At 39.5% G+C, this 17,109-nt stretch overlaps 1 protein-coding gene across 2 annotated transcripts in view; it reads right to left on the bottom strand.

The window, feature by feature from the left end:
* The window catches only part of LOC131460643 (histone deacetylase 7-like), a 59,824-nt gene that overhangs the window by 36,808 nt on the left and 5,907 nt on the right, over positions 1-17,109 (bottom strand). The window contains exons 1-2 of one of the 2 annotated variants that reach the window (XM_058631290.1): positions 13,336-13,688; positions 1,514-1,698 (exon numbers count right to left, since the gene is read on the bottom strand). In XM_058631290.1, coding sequence (XP_058487273.1) covers positions 1,514-1,645 — 132 coding nt within the window. In that variant the 5' untranslated portion in view covers positions 1,646-1,698; positions 13,336-13,688. Of the gene's footprint in view, positions 1-1,513; positions 1,699-13,335; positions 13,689-17,109 lie in introns of those variants that run through there. The other variant, XM_058631289.1, reaches the window with a different exon arrangement.

Raw genomic sequence — 17,109 nt, 5'->3', positions numbered from 1 at the left:
TAAACTAGCTGGGCTGTTGTGAATGACTTTTATTAGCGTTTCAATGCGAGTCCCACCCAAACAAAATACTCATGTGCTAATGTTGCAAGATGTGGCAAGACACACATTTGAAATATCATGCCCATAGTCACATTAAACCACTAAATATGTGCTTAACCTTTCTCTGGTGTTCCACGAACCCTCCCCTTTTTTCATGGCTAACGTGACCGGTATTTTTTTAACTGCTAAAGCTACCTGTTGTGTTTTATTGTGGATATCTGGTGAGTGTATGTATGTGTGTGTGTGTGGGGGGGGGATTGTTTTCATGTCCTATTCCTGTGATTTAAGTAAGTAGGAAGCAAGTACATTTTATTTATATAGCACAGTTAACAGATATGGAATCACAGAGTGCTTCACAGGGCAAGTAAAAGAATAAAACAGTAAGAACCCTAGTCTAACAAAAAGCGTCACTAAAAAGAAAAGTTTTTAACTGCTTTTTAAATGTCAACAGTGTGTAGGCAGCGAATGGGGAAAGGGAGAGATAGTTGCTACTGCTTCAAAAGGAGCGATCACCTCACGTCACCTCACGTCTTGAAACAGGTCTTTGGGACCACAAGTAACATTTGACCTGCTGACCTCAGACTGCGGGTCGGGGTGTGAAGCTGTAGCAGGTCAGAGATGTAAGGAGGACTGGTAACCAGTGAAGGGAGGCTAAAACAGCCTTGTAGCAGAGTTGTGGGCGACCTGAATGTGGTCAAGTTTATTTAAACAGGTAAAAAGACTATTACAATAGTCCAGATGTGTGGATGTAAAAGCGTGAATAATCATCTTCAATTTAACCTTGGGACACAAGGGGTTTCAATTAAGAGATATTATGGAGATGGAAGAAACTGTTTTTTATTAACTTTTTAGAATGTTGCCCAAAAGACATTGCAGTCAAGGATAACACCGAGGTTCCGAACATAGGGCTAGACAAAAGAAGATAAAGGGCCTATGTATGACACTGTCAGGGGCAACACTAAGGGTTTATTTAGTTGAATAAACCACCCAAAAACAATTCATATGTATATATGTGTACTGTGGAGAATTCCATGGGGTCTTTGAGCATAGATTACAATAAATAATAAAATTCATAAAATTCATCGAATTAGACTGGACACTGGAAAAAAGTTACAAGTGATAAACAATGAGCAGCTGTTGCTAGCTATGCTTAGCAAAATAACCCTTTTTGAATGGAAATTGTCTTCTTTTTATTATTTGATTTATAACATCAGAAACATTTTCCTGAGCAGTTCATTGTGTCAATCACCAATGTCATGTGTTATTCAATAGAAAATGATGTACATGAAGATGAAAAAACAGGACATCAGTGTGATGGACAGCTTGCAGGTGATGTCTCTGAACTTGAGTTGCAAGAATTATAATTGCTTCAAATATCAAGGCATCAAAATGGGATTTGCATCAGGTGGACTGTTTTCTATATACAATCTCTGTAACATAGACTGATGTAATTGTTCATAATTGTTCTCCTCACCTCCAAACACTGCTGGGAAATCTGTGAACAGTGCTGAGTGGTGAGGGGTCCCAGGAAGAAGGGAGGGCGGGGGGCCAGCATCACAGAATCTGGACCTGGATGTAACAGCCTCTGGGTCACACGTAGGTCCATGGGCTGCTACCCACGTACGGATAAGGAAACCTGTCGGCTGATGATCACATCAACTGTAGAAAAACAGAGAGGAAAAAGATAACAGCACATTCATTTGTGCAGGGAAGGAAATAGTGTCTAATGTTATATGTGTTAATAACGTCATAGTTTCTGGTCTTGAATATGTTGATTTTATAGTGTCCTACGTGGTTATCATGGATAGATTATCATCTAAACACAGCACAAATAAAAAAGAGAGATAAACTAATAAGTCCAGCCAATTAATTTCCAATAATCTAATGTGTTGTAATCCATATAAATCCATATTGATATTGAAAGTAAAGGAACATTTTATGGCCACTGACTTTGAATATGGCAAATCATAAATAGTATACTTTTAAAAGATCCGTACTTTAGGACAGACACACACCCACTGGTTCTGCAATTGTTTCACAATAAAAGCTTTTGTTGAAAACAACAACAACAACAAACAAGAATGGAAACAGGAAACAGAAATGCTAGAGCTTTTACTTTGATAGAATATGATCGAGACGTGTTGTTTTTGTGACACATGCGACAGATAAAGCCTTTGACCTGCTGCTCGACAGAGCTGAGATTTACCAGCTGTGGTGAAACCTCTAATTATACTTTTTTAACTGCGAGTGGAGAGAGAGGGAGGGAGAGTCAAAAAAGCTGATTGTTGTATGCCTTGTGAGAGATATCACAAACTATGCATTCAAGTCAAGCCACTTTGTGTATCGTTTAATCGTCAAGTTAATAATTAAATTAATTACTAATATTATTTTATTAGATGAGGAGGAAAATACAGAATCTGCCAGACAGATCACTCATAAAAAATTAAATAAGCATCTAAAATCAAGCATCAGCTGCACTGATTTGTAAAGCTCAGCATCAGCCAAAAAAAACCCATAGGTGGACCTGAGCAAATATCGTTCATGCAGAGTTCATAACAAAGAAGGTGAGATATAGGAGGAACGTTCATAAAACATTGACAAAGGAGTCAAAGAACAGTTTGTGCTTCACGTAAACATGATCAAGAGTGCACTCGGTTTATCTGAAGTAAGTATATGCCCAGATGTGTTCTTGCACTTCAGCATATTCACCAGACTATATTTCATTTTATTCAAGTCTTCCTGCCTCAAGCAGACTGGCCATTGAAAGAAAAAGCGGGTTCGAACACTGTGTGGTCATTTGTGTTAGGTACTTCCGTCTGTCATCTCCAGTCGAGGTTTTACAGAAATGAAAGAAATAAAAAGCTAAATTTAGCCAAAGTGAGACAACTGAACCACTCATCACTGTCCCAACTAAAGACAGATGTCTTTTTATAGGAGAAAATGTCTAAAGGACTACTGTAAATGTGAAAGCACCCTCACTACGACTACGATTAAATATAGCATGAATGGCACAATATGGGCCTGATCCTTAGGCTATGAGTCATACAACATAAACAAAAGGAGAATTCAACCAACAATGTATTCTCCACTTATTTTGTGTGACTCATTATAAAAAACATACCACAAAAACGTTTGCAGATCACTCGATACCTGATACCAATAAACATGGCGAGGAATGTTTCGGCACTGATACAAAAGACTAGACAGATACAGTGCGCAAGGAGACACCTCGCTGCCTCTGGGGTAGAGGGACAGTGGGAGGGAGGGAAGGATGTGGAAATTTACAGAACGCTTGAGCCTGAATGACTGCAACCCAGAATATTACCCAACATTACTCACATAATTCCTGTAAGTGGATTTGTATCAGTAACAACTTGGACAACCTCCAAAACAACTGAATAATTGTGATTCAAGTATGTATGATCCTGTGGTGGGAGAGGCACTGTTTTCACTGCAAACTAAAACGCACAAACACACAATGCACTTAAGGTTGTCCTTTTTCTTTTTTAAGTTCATCCACAGTAGCTGCAGCAAATATGGTGCACAGGTTTTTAAACAATGCTTGCAACAATTCCATATGTCAGAAAGGTAACATTATCAGATCTAACTTTTTAGCGGCGCTGGTGCAATGAAACAGACTGAAAACAAACTTCCCCATAAAAGGCTGCACCCAAGTTGTCAAACTTCCCTTCCATGCAGCTAAGCCAGGTAGTCACACAGATTTAGACTGAGTCACAGAGAGAAATAAGGTCTGAAGGTGTTACAGGTTGACAGAATTCCTCTGAAGAAAAAAAACACTCCCACGCTCTTATTACTGCAGGTCAGGTCAGACTTGCACACATGGAAAGTCTGATGATGTGTTAATGAGAACAGAATGAGTTCAAGTAGGGCTGGGTGATACTTCAATAACAGCAGGCCGATATTATTTAGATGTATAAAATGCATTTATGCATTTAGCAAACACTCCTTTTTTTTTTTAAATAACACATAATTAATGAATTAAACGTACTATGTCATTAAAAATCCAAAAAATATGCACATGCATACTGCTGGGACTGCTCACAGGCCCTTCGTTAGATCTTCAAACTGCCTGTCAAACATTCTAAAGACAGCACTGAGGCAGTGGTTGTACTTATTTCTTTAGCTTTTTATTCAGTAAAATGAAAGAGCACAAGCTCATTATCGCACAACAATACCTCCATACCTCTTTTTTTCTGGTTCTTCACTAGATCAAGCTTGGTGCGTTTGAATGAATCTCGCTTTGTTCCATTTATGCATTTGATGTGCAGAGGCCGTAAGACTCAGGCAAACACATGGTCAATAAGCCTCTCTTATAGTGCATGCATTCCTCTAACACACTTCTCGCACAGTACAGTTCATGGAATCCTGCCGGCTAACTTAAGGAAGCTGAGACATGTCAGACAACACTTAATGTCAAAGAGAATTACGGCTGCATGAAGCCCTCCTGACTGTATGTCACTGTCGAAGCCGACAGGGCCTTTAAGCTTTTTTTCTGACTTAAAAAAAGATAAGGAAGTTTCAGTACAACGGTTTGAATTACCAGAAAAAATTTTTGCGTTCACAAAGGAAATCAGACCATCACTGGAGGAGCAGGATGGTGGTGGTGGTGGACTGAAAGAAGCATGCACTCTCTCACACACATGTACACATGATTACTGAAGAAGTCAGAGGAAATGATCAGGAAGTCAAACAGCGCAGAAACACCTGTGGTGTGTTTTTACCCTGAAAACCCAGCGAGAGCCAGCCTGAAGCAAACGGGTGTACCATGAACAATGCGACACTGTTTGTGCTCCGAAAAACCTGAGGTCCACACTGAGTCAGTATCATTTAACGCAGTTTCTATGTCATTCTTAAAAGCATCGTTGAGTGTAGTGACACTGAAATATGACAGACTTGAAGTGCAAGTCATGTTACTTTTATGACTGGACACAAAACCAGCTCAGTCACTGCACCCAGACCCTCAGGGGTTTCAAAAGCTGCTGATCACCTCCTATAATATTACAAAGAGAGGACTTTCAAAGTTCATGCTCGTTTCAAATCTCATTACAAATTGCAAGAGAAAGCACTCAGACAACGCAGACCTCCACCATGGCTGCTCAGTTCCTGACTGTCAAGGCACCCAAAAGCATCATTCCCACGAACATAAATGACTGGTGAAGGAATTGCTGCATTACCAGCAAAATCTTAACATTTATTAATCAAAATCTTGTAACTTTTTCAGTTATGTTGCTCACAATGTAAAGGAAAAAAAATATAGCAAAAGCATAACCTCGTGTTACCTCTGTGCAATATGGTGCAGATATTTTTAGTGCTACTGATATTCATCAACTATGCACTGAAAACACAGATAAACAGTTTACAACTGAAAAGAAATGCTATTTCTGAGATACAATCTGGAACATTTCAAACATAACTGCATAGATAAGATCTGCACATTGTGTGTTGCTAAAAATAACCGGGAGACAAACTTCTGGTTTCTGTAATAGCACATTTGTTTCACAATCATCATCCTCTTTCTGTGGGGCCTTCAGCAGTAACATGCTGAGGCACTGACTCACACACACACACACGCACACACACACACACACACAAACACACATATACACACGAATATAGAGAGGCGCAGTGCGAGAGAAACAGAGAAACAGTGACTTCCTGTTTCTAAAGTTAGCCTGCACCATAACATCCTCTTGGTTCATTTAGGCAAGCAGAGCCTTCTATTTTGGTTGAATGGCTTCAGCGGTTCGTTTCTGCAGCTTGAGAGAGTTACAGATGTCCATTATTTATATCCACAGTCTGGCTCTAAAGTGTACTTTGTTTATTGTTGGGCTGGAGTGAACTCCGCAGTGGTATTGCATGGATTTAAGGCAGGTTAAATGTAGGCGCCATACAACTTTAAAATGTCCAATACCTGATGTTGATATCAGTGTAATAGTCATTTGACATTGTTTTGAAACTACTAAACTGTTAACAATACATTTGTCCTGATGCATTTACTACAGTTATAACCAGCCATTCTAAAAAAAAAAAACATAAACTCTGGGCTGCATTTTAGTCTGGATGAACAAAAACCATGAGAGTTTCTCACACGTTCACTTCCTGATTTGTGTCCAAGCGAAATGCGACTCCACAATCACCGGTGAAACAAAAGCTCTGTTCAAACCTTGGTGTTTGGTCTAATGAAAGAAATCCTTGTTCTTACTTTTCATCATTGTCATTTCTCGTCTCTGAAACCACGCAAACAACTGCAGATGAGAGAATCAACTTCCTGTTTCGACTGGCCTGCAGTGCAGACGATGAGTGAACCTGAATGTGTCTTGAGACACAGGTTGTTGAGGCGTATTATAGTGGACGCACATCACTTCTGAAAGTGAAGCTGAAATGCTTGAAAGAATACACAGACATATAGAAAGATGCTGTTACTGCTCTTTATTTACGTTTTTACATGTCTGTACATAGTGAAGCGCTTATGTTATTTTAAGGCTTCTCTTTGGGTTGTATCAGATTTTATGTTTCTCTTTCCCTGATATGATTCTGACATACAAGTACAGCATCTGCTCATCCCTTATCAACAACCTGATGTCCAGAAAAGAACTACTATTGATATTGTTTCTGGTAAAATATCAAGCAAACACACTTGAGATAAGGACACATTCATACATTAGCACAAAAACTATTTAATGCTAAAGTTTCTCCATACTGGACACCATCAGCACCAACCAACTATTGCTCTGATTTTCTGCATCCCTCCCCACGTCCTCGCGATTATAGGAATCCACAGCTGTTGGGGACATTCTGTCCCTCTGCTTCCGAGCAGCTGGAGTATCAATCTCTGTGTGAATGTGTATGTCCATGTCTGTCTGTGTGTGTGTGTGTGTGTGTCCATCCCAAAACACGCCAGGATATTAATAGCATGCAGTTGTTTCTTTTCAGTGTATATAACAGGTCTTTGTGTTTGCATAAGCGGGACCTGCTTGCGCGACAGTTGAGCGTACACTTGTATCACAACATCAGCGGTTGCGTGTGTTGGTGTCAGTGTATTAATAGCAACCATTTGTTTCTTCAGAAGAACCACTGTACTGTTCTTTGTACGAGTTCAAGTGTGTGTGACCCAGGCACGTTATTTTTAGAGTCACCTGTCGGTAAACACTTGTGTCATTGTGCGTAACCAAGTGCACATATCACGGCTGTATGAGTGTGGTGTGGGTTTGTACGTGTATTAATAACTTTTCCCAAATTGCCCAAAATTGATTCTGTATGTGTATAGCAGGTGTGCGAGTGTCCGTCAATAACTGAAACTTGTATGTTTGCTTGTATTTGACGATATTGATTTCTTGCAGTGCTGCCACAGGCTGCGTTCAGATTACCAGTGAAATTATTCAAATCCGATTCAAATCTGACTTGTGCAATGCCTGTTTGTTTGTTTTTTATTTTACAGAGATCTCTTGCATTTCTTATCCAAACAATGTCAACGTCAGCACTACACACACTGGTGAGTTTAAAGCATGTCAAGCGAGCCGTTCGACAGTCATGTGCTGTACAGACAGACTGATGTTCCTTAGATTTGATGGCTCACATCCATAACTGCCTGTGTCCTGCATCTGAATGACTGCCCTCTCACATGTGGCACACATGCACATACTGCAAATGCCTTTTTACATGCGTCATCAGCATCAGCAGAAAACCTATCACTCGATACTGAAACGAGAGATAGGTAAGGTGATAACATGGCCACATATCAGATCTGATCCAGGATCCCGTACTGAAGTGACACAAATCTGGTGTCCACACAGCCCCGGAAATGTTTTTGATCTGAGTCACATCAAAGGTAAAATCAGCAGGCAGTAGAACTCGACATAACACCGGCCCTCCCTCTGGAGCCTACCTGTTATTCCAGGTGTGCATGAGACCTGTTTTAATTGGCCAGAGTCACAAAAAAACAACCTGTCTTGACCTGTCCCGATCTGCAGAAAGAATCACTGTCTTTTCTACGCAAATCAATTGTGGTGTAATAATAGTTATTAATAGATGATTACAGTAAGCTGCTTGTTCAGTCGAGCCAACAGTCCAAAGCAGAGGTCAACAAAAATGAGGTTATTCTGTGGCCAATGCCAAGTTTTAGAAATGAGTGCAGCCACTGGTTGATATGTGATGCCCCTGTTGACAGTATGGTTGGCCAAAATCCACCCTCTGCATCTGTTACACGAAAAAACCTAATGAACAGACGATGAACAACAACAATGGTCGGTTTTTCCACTCTACAAGTTGTGTCTGCACTGTAAAGCACTTAAAATAATGTATAAACTAGATATTAAATACATTTAACAGTTAATAAACCTCTGGATGAAAAAAAATGGTTTATGACATTTCTGAAATCAAATATTTAAACTAATATTAACTCTACCTCTGATCCAAATGTTATACACATACAGTGTAGACCAGTGCTATACTTACAGAGAGAAGCAACAAATCCTGATTTACCAAACATAAATTGCCGGAATTTCTGCTTTCAAAAGTATTTGATTATCAAGAGAGTTGCCAGATATTTCTCAAAGATCTAAAATCAAATGTGGCCGATCAAGTACATCATATCTGAGATTTGGCCTCCGTACAGCCTTCTATTTCAACCGTGTAATCCACACTACACAGCTAATTTTCCATTTCTGTCGAGGCTTATGAAGCAACAACTTATTATATGACATACATTCCTCGATTTACTGTCAGTGGGATAATAGCAGGAACTCAGTCGTGTAGTCTTCTCTCTTTCTCTCATCGCCATAAGTACTGTTTTGTACTGTCCCTGCCAATCTTCAACCAGGAGGTCAGAGGTCACACAGTTATAAGACTTCTCTTGATCTCATGTCCCTGAGGCGGCACGGGAAAAAGGTGAGGGGTCGCCAGCTCGCTGTGCAGTTGTGCGTAGATGAGTGTCACAAACTTGCATGCTCTTTTAGTGTGTTTCTCTAGGCTTGATTTCTCACAGCCAGAACAGACTGACAATTGTTGAATTTGTTTCATTATTTCTCCTTTGGGTTGCAAAAGGTCGTCTTTATTGGATGAGGATAGTAACAGGAAATTTTGGCCCAGGGTTCCGTCACAAGGTTGGCATGAGAACTTTGTGTAGCTTGAGAACAAAATAAGGTTGACCCCAATGAGTCAAAGCTTTGAGGATTGTACTGTTGCCATGGTAATCAATGTCCAAATTACTATTTAAAGTTCCAGTGCTCAGCTTTTAGAGATTGTTGTTGTTAATCTGCCTCTGCATATATGTAAGTTTAAGTTTAAGTTTAAATTCATATTTGAGGTCATGCTTTTAATGAGACATATACACAAAATTAGTCATGACATACAAGACATAGTCCAAAAAAAGAAAAAGAGAAGAAGAAAAAAACCAGAATGCAACAACGTGGTCAAATAATAAATACTGTCGACACATGTCTGCTTCATACTTGGTTTTCTCACTTCTGGATTTTGTCCACAGAGACTAGACTACCCACGTTAATCCCTGAGATTCCAGCGGTTTCCTCCACTTCTGTAAAAAAAACATTTTTCTTTCCAGCAATACAATTTTTTTCAGATACTAAAGATTTCCACGGAGATGTGGAAGAAGAAGTGACTGTTTGTGAGATAAAAGCAGTCAAACGGAATCAAATAGAATCGTTGACATGATGACCATCATCAAATCTAGTCGTGGCACTGGTGAAGATGCACACATTCAGTATTTCTTTAAGCCCAAATGTTTGTCAGATGACCATTTTAGATTAAATATTGTTCCGACAGACTGAAGAAAACATCTTTGTTTCTCATAAATCTGCACAAATATCACATAGTCAGTCAAAATAATCACAATTAGATATTTATTCAAAATCCTTCAGCCCTATTTGAAAGTAGCGCTGGCCGATTTCATAACAAATGGTAACTCAGGTTCTCATGCCCAGTTCTTCCTTTAACTCACATAATGTCTCTGCACTATTCTGTATATATCACTGTCTGTTATTACACAGTGGGTGAGAGGGTTATGTACACAGAAGGTCCTCTTTGTTTCACATACAGCCTGCTGTCAGCAAGAATAAGGTTACTGTCTTGTGTTTTACGGCTGGTTTAGATAAACTTACTGTCTTTCTTTTTACCCTTGATTTGACTAACAATCTCCATCTTTTTGCTTTACAAAAAAAAACACATGCACTTGCATGATGCACAAGCAGAGGGATGCATTTTTTTGGAGGAGCAGAGTGTATCAGTAGTCAGCTGAGTTGATCTTAAATCAGGAACAGGAAATGTGATCTGGAGCTCTGACTGGTCCAGAACACTGTCCCTATTGTCAGTGCAGTGCTGTGGCTCACAGTGGGAAATCACTGGGGACTTTTAAAGGTTATCAGCCTTGGGAAAGGATTGATATTCACGTTCACAAATAATGTACTCTGCTGCCGCCTAAAATGGATACTTGATGATGGCCTAATAGTTAAGTATGACTCTGTTGTGCTTCTTACTGGAAATGTATCGATGAATCACTCAGATGTTGTGGAAGGTCCCTCACTGCTCATCTCAGTCATCCATAGAGCTTGCAATGTGAAAATACAACAACAACGGCATTGTTGTTTTAGGTTAAAGACCGTTAAGAACGTGTGTCCCAGTCAGAGCTGAAAAGATAACCTGGTTAACTATCAGTAATTAGAAGCGGGAGGTTAGTTTCCTCCTGCCACAGTTGCCATTATGATGCCCAGGGCCCACACCGTTTGCAATTACGCCCATCAGTGCACCCATGGGTTCTTAAAATGAGGTGTGGTCATGTGCTTTGTTGGCTCATTGCTATCTCGAGACAGCAGAAAGTCTCAAATCTATGGCACAGTATTTTTATGATAATTAGATGCACCTACTGTACATCGGTGGTTTCCCAATGCACGTACACACAGGGACTCGCTTCAGCTCCTCCTCTTCCTTATTATATAGTTAAATACAGATTGAATGTTGGTGCAATTCTTCCTCCTGTGTAGTCTAATGGAGTCGTTGATCAGACAGAGGATCAGTAGACAATAATGGCAGAGAGTCCACGCACCTTGCCATCAGTGAGGGGTTGTTGCTATTGGAACAGCAAAGCCCTGGGTCAGGCTCGCATTTGGACTGAGAACAGTACCTTGAAGTTGGACCAACGCACCGACAACGAACAGCGACACTGAATGCAACAACACAGCGCACAATAACAGAGCAGCTTGTTTCTTTGCCGCTCAGTTTGTGGCTGTTTGTCTCAACAAGATGCCAGAATTTGTATGAGAATAGACTGCGAGTGTTGAAGAAACTCTGCTCGCAAGGGAGTTACTTTTTCTGGGTACCAAAAAGTAGAACAGTTGGGGCCAGTTATTTTGGTAAGATTCCTAACGGAAATGCAAAAGATACTGTACAGAAAACCCTCACAACCCTTCACCTACACAATCCTTCATTTCTCCAGTTTCCTACAGACACAGGCGCACCTGGCTTTTAAAGGGAATGACACTTGATGTTATGACCTGAATAACAGACACTAAATGCCTTGTGCCTCACTTTGCACAGAGATTACATGCTGTTTAACAAGCAACAGTGGAGTCGGACACGTCCTAATGCACTTGTGCCGCTATAGATCATTTAAATAGGTCCCTTGGTTAATCTTTTATTAATATTTTCTTAAAAAAGAGTGATGTCCTGGATGCTGCTGTACTGTCAGTCTTTCGCACAGACGTACACATTCAAAGTCAGAATGATTATTTGCTGATCTGAAAAGATAATGGGAAAAAATAAAAGAGGGAAGGAGGGAAAGAATGTAGGTGGTGTCGATTCCTTTGGCACGGCCCACATGAAACTAATGTAACTGTATACCTACAACATCAATGAGGCAATGACCTCATCCTGTCCAGAGAGGGAACCTGGACACATGAGAACTTTATTCCACACATGGCTGCTGCTGCTGCTGCTGCTGCTGCTGCTGCATGTGTGTGTGTTTTTATTTTCTAGGGACTGGGTGGGATCTAACAATTTTTACAGCTTCTGTCATAATACAGCACACACACAGTCAAACACAGCTGCCCACACCACGGCCCATCAAACAACCGAGCATTTGTTGCCCAGTAAGTGAATGAGTCAAACTTGTCAATGACGTTATGGGCAAAAATACACACAGTAGGAAATTCTACACTTACACACGGCACAATGAGGCCTTAACACTATAATTGCACAACAATTTGTCTTGTTTATCACCTCCAAATAGACCTGTTGTCTGTCAGATTAGGATCATTAGCAGGACATCTACTGTTACACGGTCCATTAGGCATTTATTCAGAGAGCAGTGTCTGACGCACATGTACTGTGATTAAAATGTACATTATTTTCCTGTTCTCTGTTTCTATTTTAATGTGAGGAGTGGAGCGGAACAATTTACCGTTGCAGTTTCAAACAATTTAATCATTTGCATTTTTGTTATACTTAATATTAGAGCTGCGTATAGTCAAAAAATGTTATTGTGATTGTGATACCCTTTATAAAAGGTAAGGTTTAATTGTCAATTTGACAGAAAAATACATCCAAATCATGAGGACTTATATATATATATATATATATAATAAATACTTTCTCAACTAAAGCACAAATACAGAATTTCACCATAATTCTGTTTGGTTGTGCAATTTATCTTCATCAAATAACTGTAAGTAATTGTCTTGCAATTTTTGATTATTTTGTGATCAATTGTGCAGCTTTAGGTGCTTGTGCAAGTTAAGTAGCTAATATGTTTGGTATAAATAAATTAGTGGTTCAGTAATCCACATAATACGTTTATGTTCTCATCCTTGCATTGAAGCATAATTATTATTTTTGATGGTATCTCATGAGGTAATCCTCCATAGTGGTTAATATTTTTAATGCTGTGTTTTGGTGATGTAGCAAATATTAAATTAAAAAAAGTTTAGTTAAGGGTTTTACTTAAATCATTCAGAACCTTAATGAGGACACGACCATTCAAAGCACCATAGAGAATCTCAGCCAGGTGGGCTTTTACACCTGCTCAGTGTTTGGACACAAGCCAGAGGAAAGATAACACGGACTCGACTGAAATTTAACACATACAGAAAACACACTTTTCCTCTGTGACATTAATTACTGCAGCTACAAAACCACAGAGAGGAAACAGTTAGAAAACCCTTACTGGAATAAAGCTTTTGTGTTTCTCTTTCACAGTAGCTACAACTTTCTACCTCTTTTACAGCTACGTCACAGAACACGTAAAAAAAACAAAACACCATAGCCTACCTTTACTGAGGTGCAGCTCAAAAGCGCCGTAGTTTCATTAACTTTAGCCCGAGAACCGTGTGAAGTGAAGTCCGTTTAAAAAGCAGCGACAACAAGTCCAAGAAAAGAGAGGACGTCTCCTCACAGCGCGCGTGGTCCACCCACAGTGTGTGTCCTGTCCTCGGCACGTTGTGTTGTGTCCAACCGTCAGCGCGCGCCGCTGTCACAGCTGTTTGAAGCGAAGCTGGAAATGTTTGAGTGAAGATGAGACTGAACCATCACTGACTGAGAGCTGAGTGTGTGCGTGTGTGTGTGTGACGGTGGTGAAACTGCTGATAAGACCTGCACAGTCTCACTTTTCATCCGTGTGTGTGTGTGTGTGTGCTGCTGGTGTGAGGGCTCCATCTGCTGAACTCAGCTGAGTACATTTGTGTGTGTGTGTGTGTGTGTGTGTGTTCCAGGTATTATCATGTTGTGGGGACCTAAATCTGGTAACACACTCACATTATGGGGACTTGTCTTCCCTATGGGGACAAAAAGCAGGTCCTCATAAAGTAAACGATTAGGATGAGGTTAGGTTTAAGGTTAAGGGTAAACTTAGGCTAATAGTAGTTGTGGTTAAAGTTAACTTGAAGCACAACTGTCCAGGAAATTATTGTAAGTCAATGTTATGTCATCTGGAGTCATGGAAACCAGACTCTCTCTCTCTCTCTCTCTCTCTCTCTCTCTCTCTCTCTCTCTCTCTCTCTCTCTCTCTCTCTCTCTCTCTCTCTCTCTCTCTCTCTCTCTCCCTCTGTGTGTGTATGTGTGTGTGTGTCTTGTATTTGTTGCCTCTTGTGGACCTTTTCACAAAGGGGATTAATGAAATTAAATTCTAAATCACAAATCGTATAAACCATACAGAATGAATGTCCTCACTTTGCCAAAGTGAGGACATTTTGGCGGGTCCTAACATCTTTAAAGGGCTTTTTGGGCATTAAGACCTGGTTTTAAGGTTAGGGTTATAATTGGGTTTAGGTTAGGGTAAAGGTTAGGGTTAAGTATTTAGTTGTGATGGTTAAGGTTAGGGTAAGGGGCGAGGGACTCCATTATGTCTATGAGTGTATGAATGAAGTGCAAACATGTGTGTGTGTGTGTGCGTGTGTGTGTGTGTAGTAGTAGGCTGTGAGGATCAATTCTGGAGGAAACGTTACTACTGGACCCAAGTGAGACGTTTATTTCACATGATGCAGATCTGACCCTGTACCTATGAGTGAACAGATTTGTTGTTGTTGCTGCTGTTCAGTTAATTTGTGCCTAAAAGTCACAGATTCCTCTGATTTAGGAAAACCGAAGACACTTTATTTTCAACAACACAATGTCTATTCCCTGGTGACTTTGCAGTTTGCAGAGTTTAAATCCATCCCTGAGTCACAAGGTCGACTGCTGCCTGTTTAATTTGAGATATGTAAAAGCAAATTGAATTTCCCAGCAGGCTATTTTGACCAAAACATGAGCCAAGGCTTCTTCTAGCTACAGATGCTGCTCCCAGGGTTACATTCCACTAATTTTCACTCACTTACAGCAGTTTTATCATAAGATAATAAACTAAATTGCAAAAAATGTATTCAGTAACTCATATAACACTGACACAAACTCCAACTAACAATAGATGACAATACAGTACAAACTATATACAAAGCAAAACAAAACAAAAAACGATTTCCTCCAAGTATCCTTCATACTTGGAAAAACCAAAGATATAGACAAATGTTAGAAATTAGCAGTCAGCTGAGTCAAACTGTGCAATATTTGTTCGAAAAATGTTAAACCATTGCAGTAAAAACTGTATAAGAACATTACATTTACATTTTTAAGGAGCCAGTAGCATATTTTGTCACATGAAAACAATTTGACCTACATTTTACTCACTGGGCCTTTAACAATGCAGTATACTATTAACAAATTCAAGTCTGAAATGAAAATATGTCAAAACTACAAGCTAACAGTTTATTTGGTGAAAGAGGGATGAGTGTACATAAGATTTAGCTGAGAATGTTTTTTTTTTTGTCTATTGAAAATGAACCAAGATAAATGAATATCAACCAATCATTGAATTATTTATATTAAATAAGTATTGTTATAACGTCAGAAGCTTATTTTTTAATTAAATTCATGTCATACGATAACAATAGCTGTGTATATTAACAGCACTGACGTAGATGGTTTGTGTTTCTGTAAACACATAGTCAGATAGAGCGCTCCCTCCCTACCCCCCCCCCCCCCCCCCCCCCTCTGCCGTCATATGAGCATAACGTGACGCGTTTGAGTGACTGGATTTTTCGACACTGCAGGTTAAAGGAGGATCACATTTTTCTGCTCCCTTTTGTGTTAGTAGTGAAACTATGACTCCTTTCACCATCATGATAAACCACTTCTGATCTCGCTATTCTCCACCACTGAATATATTATACTCTGACGATGGGATTAAAGTTCAAGTGCTTCACTTTTAAAACATAAACAAATTCAAGTTAAATCAAAACGTTTTGTCAAATGAGTTTCACAAAGCTCCACATGGCTCTCTGTGTTTCTCAGTATAGGCAGTGTTCAGCACTCGTATCACACAAGCAGTCTTGAAATGTAACCGTACTTAAGTACCTCATTCACGTGTCACGTACAGTTTTGCACACATAGACTAGCAGAGCCAGGAATTTAACCTACAACCTTCCAGTTAAAAGACAACTCGCCTTACCACTGAACTACCATGGCTCAATCCTAACTCCGCACTTTTTTCGCACTTGTACTTTTACTCTACTTTACTTTTACTTAACACTTTTAGGTACTTCATACAAGACAGACAGCGGCAACATTGCATGTTACGTACTGCAGCTTTAAATATGATGCGACATATAATGCTTAAGAGAGTGTAATGATTTGTGGAACTAAAGGAGATTTTTTTCAGGATTTCTCACAGACATAAATGACAAAGCGCTTCACAGCAGATAAAATGTGCACAAAAAATAAGACTGTGTCATGTGTTGGCAGGAAAGTTTAATACATGCTCTGAACATCTTAAAAACATTCCTTCTCTACCAGTGTTTCCAAAACTTTCTATATAAGTACTCGCTTTTTAAAGATAAGTAACTATCATGACGCAAATCACAATACAAATTGCGACAAGAGCAAATATGTGCAAAATGTAGCTACAAATGATTTCCTATGTCTGGTAAATCACTTAAAATGTCTTTTTATACTTGTTATTTAAAACATATTCACATAAATTTGAAGTAAGACGCAACCACTGCATCTTTGTAGATTTAAAAAAAAGAAAAAACCTACATCAGATTGCCTGGAATGATTGTTTACAGATATTGCTTCAGACACTTTGGTGCAGCAATGCAACTGATTTATTCTGTAAACCAGGGGTGAGCACTTTAAAAGCTCTTCTGGACATGTGCAAACATTGGTATCATTTTATAATCATTTATGTCGGTTTTTATTTTTCTCTTTTCTCATATTTGTGCCATTTTTTTTGTAAACTATTTCGACTTTGAGTCAGACAATAAACTGAACTCTGCAGCGAGAGAGAGAGAGACTTCAAACACCTTCACGTTTCCGTGCAATGCAAGCATCGGTTAAAGTCGCTGTGGAAAAGACTCCAGCAGACGCTCATGGGGATTTGATTTTATAGGCAAGGATTTTTACAAACGTGAAGGCCAGAGCAGAGAGGAATTGAAAAGACACATATGGCACACAAGGGTAGGACTCCAAGGTGGAGTTTTGTGGCCAGTAGGGCTCACTCCTCTTCCAGTTACA

Source organism: Solea solea, chromosome 6, assembly GCF_958295425.1.
Source record: "Solea solea chromosome 6, fSolSol10.1, whole genome shotgun sequence".
Taxonomy (NCBI): Eukaryota; Metazoa; Chordata; class Actinopteri; order Pleuronectiformes; family Soleidae; genus Solea; species Solea solea.
This window is presented reverse-complemented; position numbering and strand designations above follow the sequence as displayed.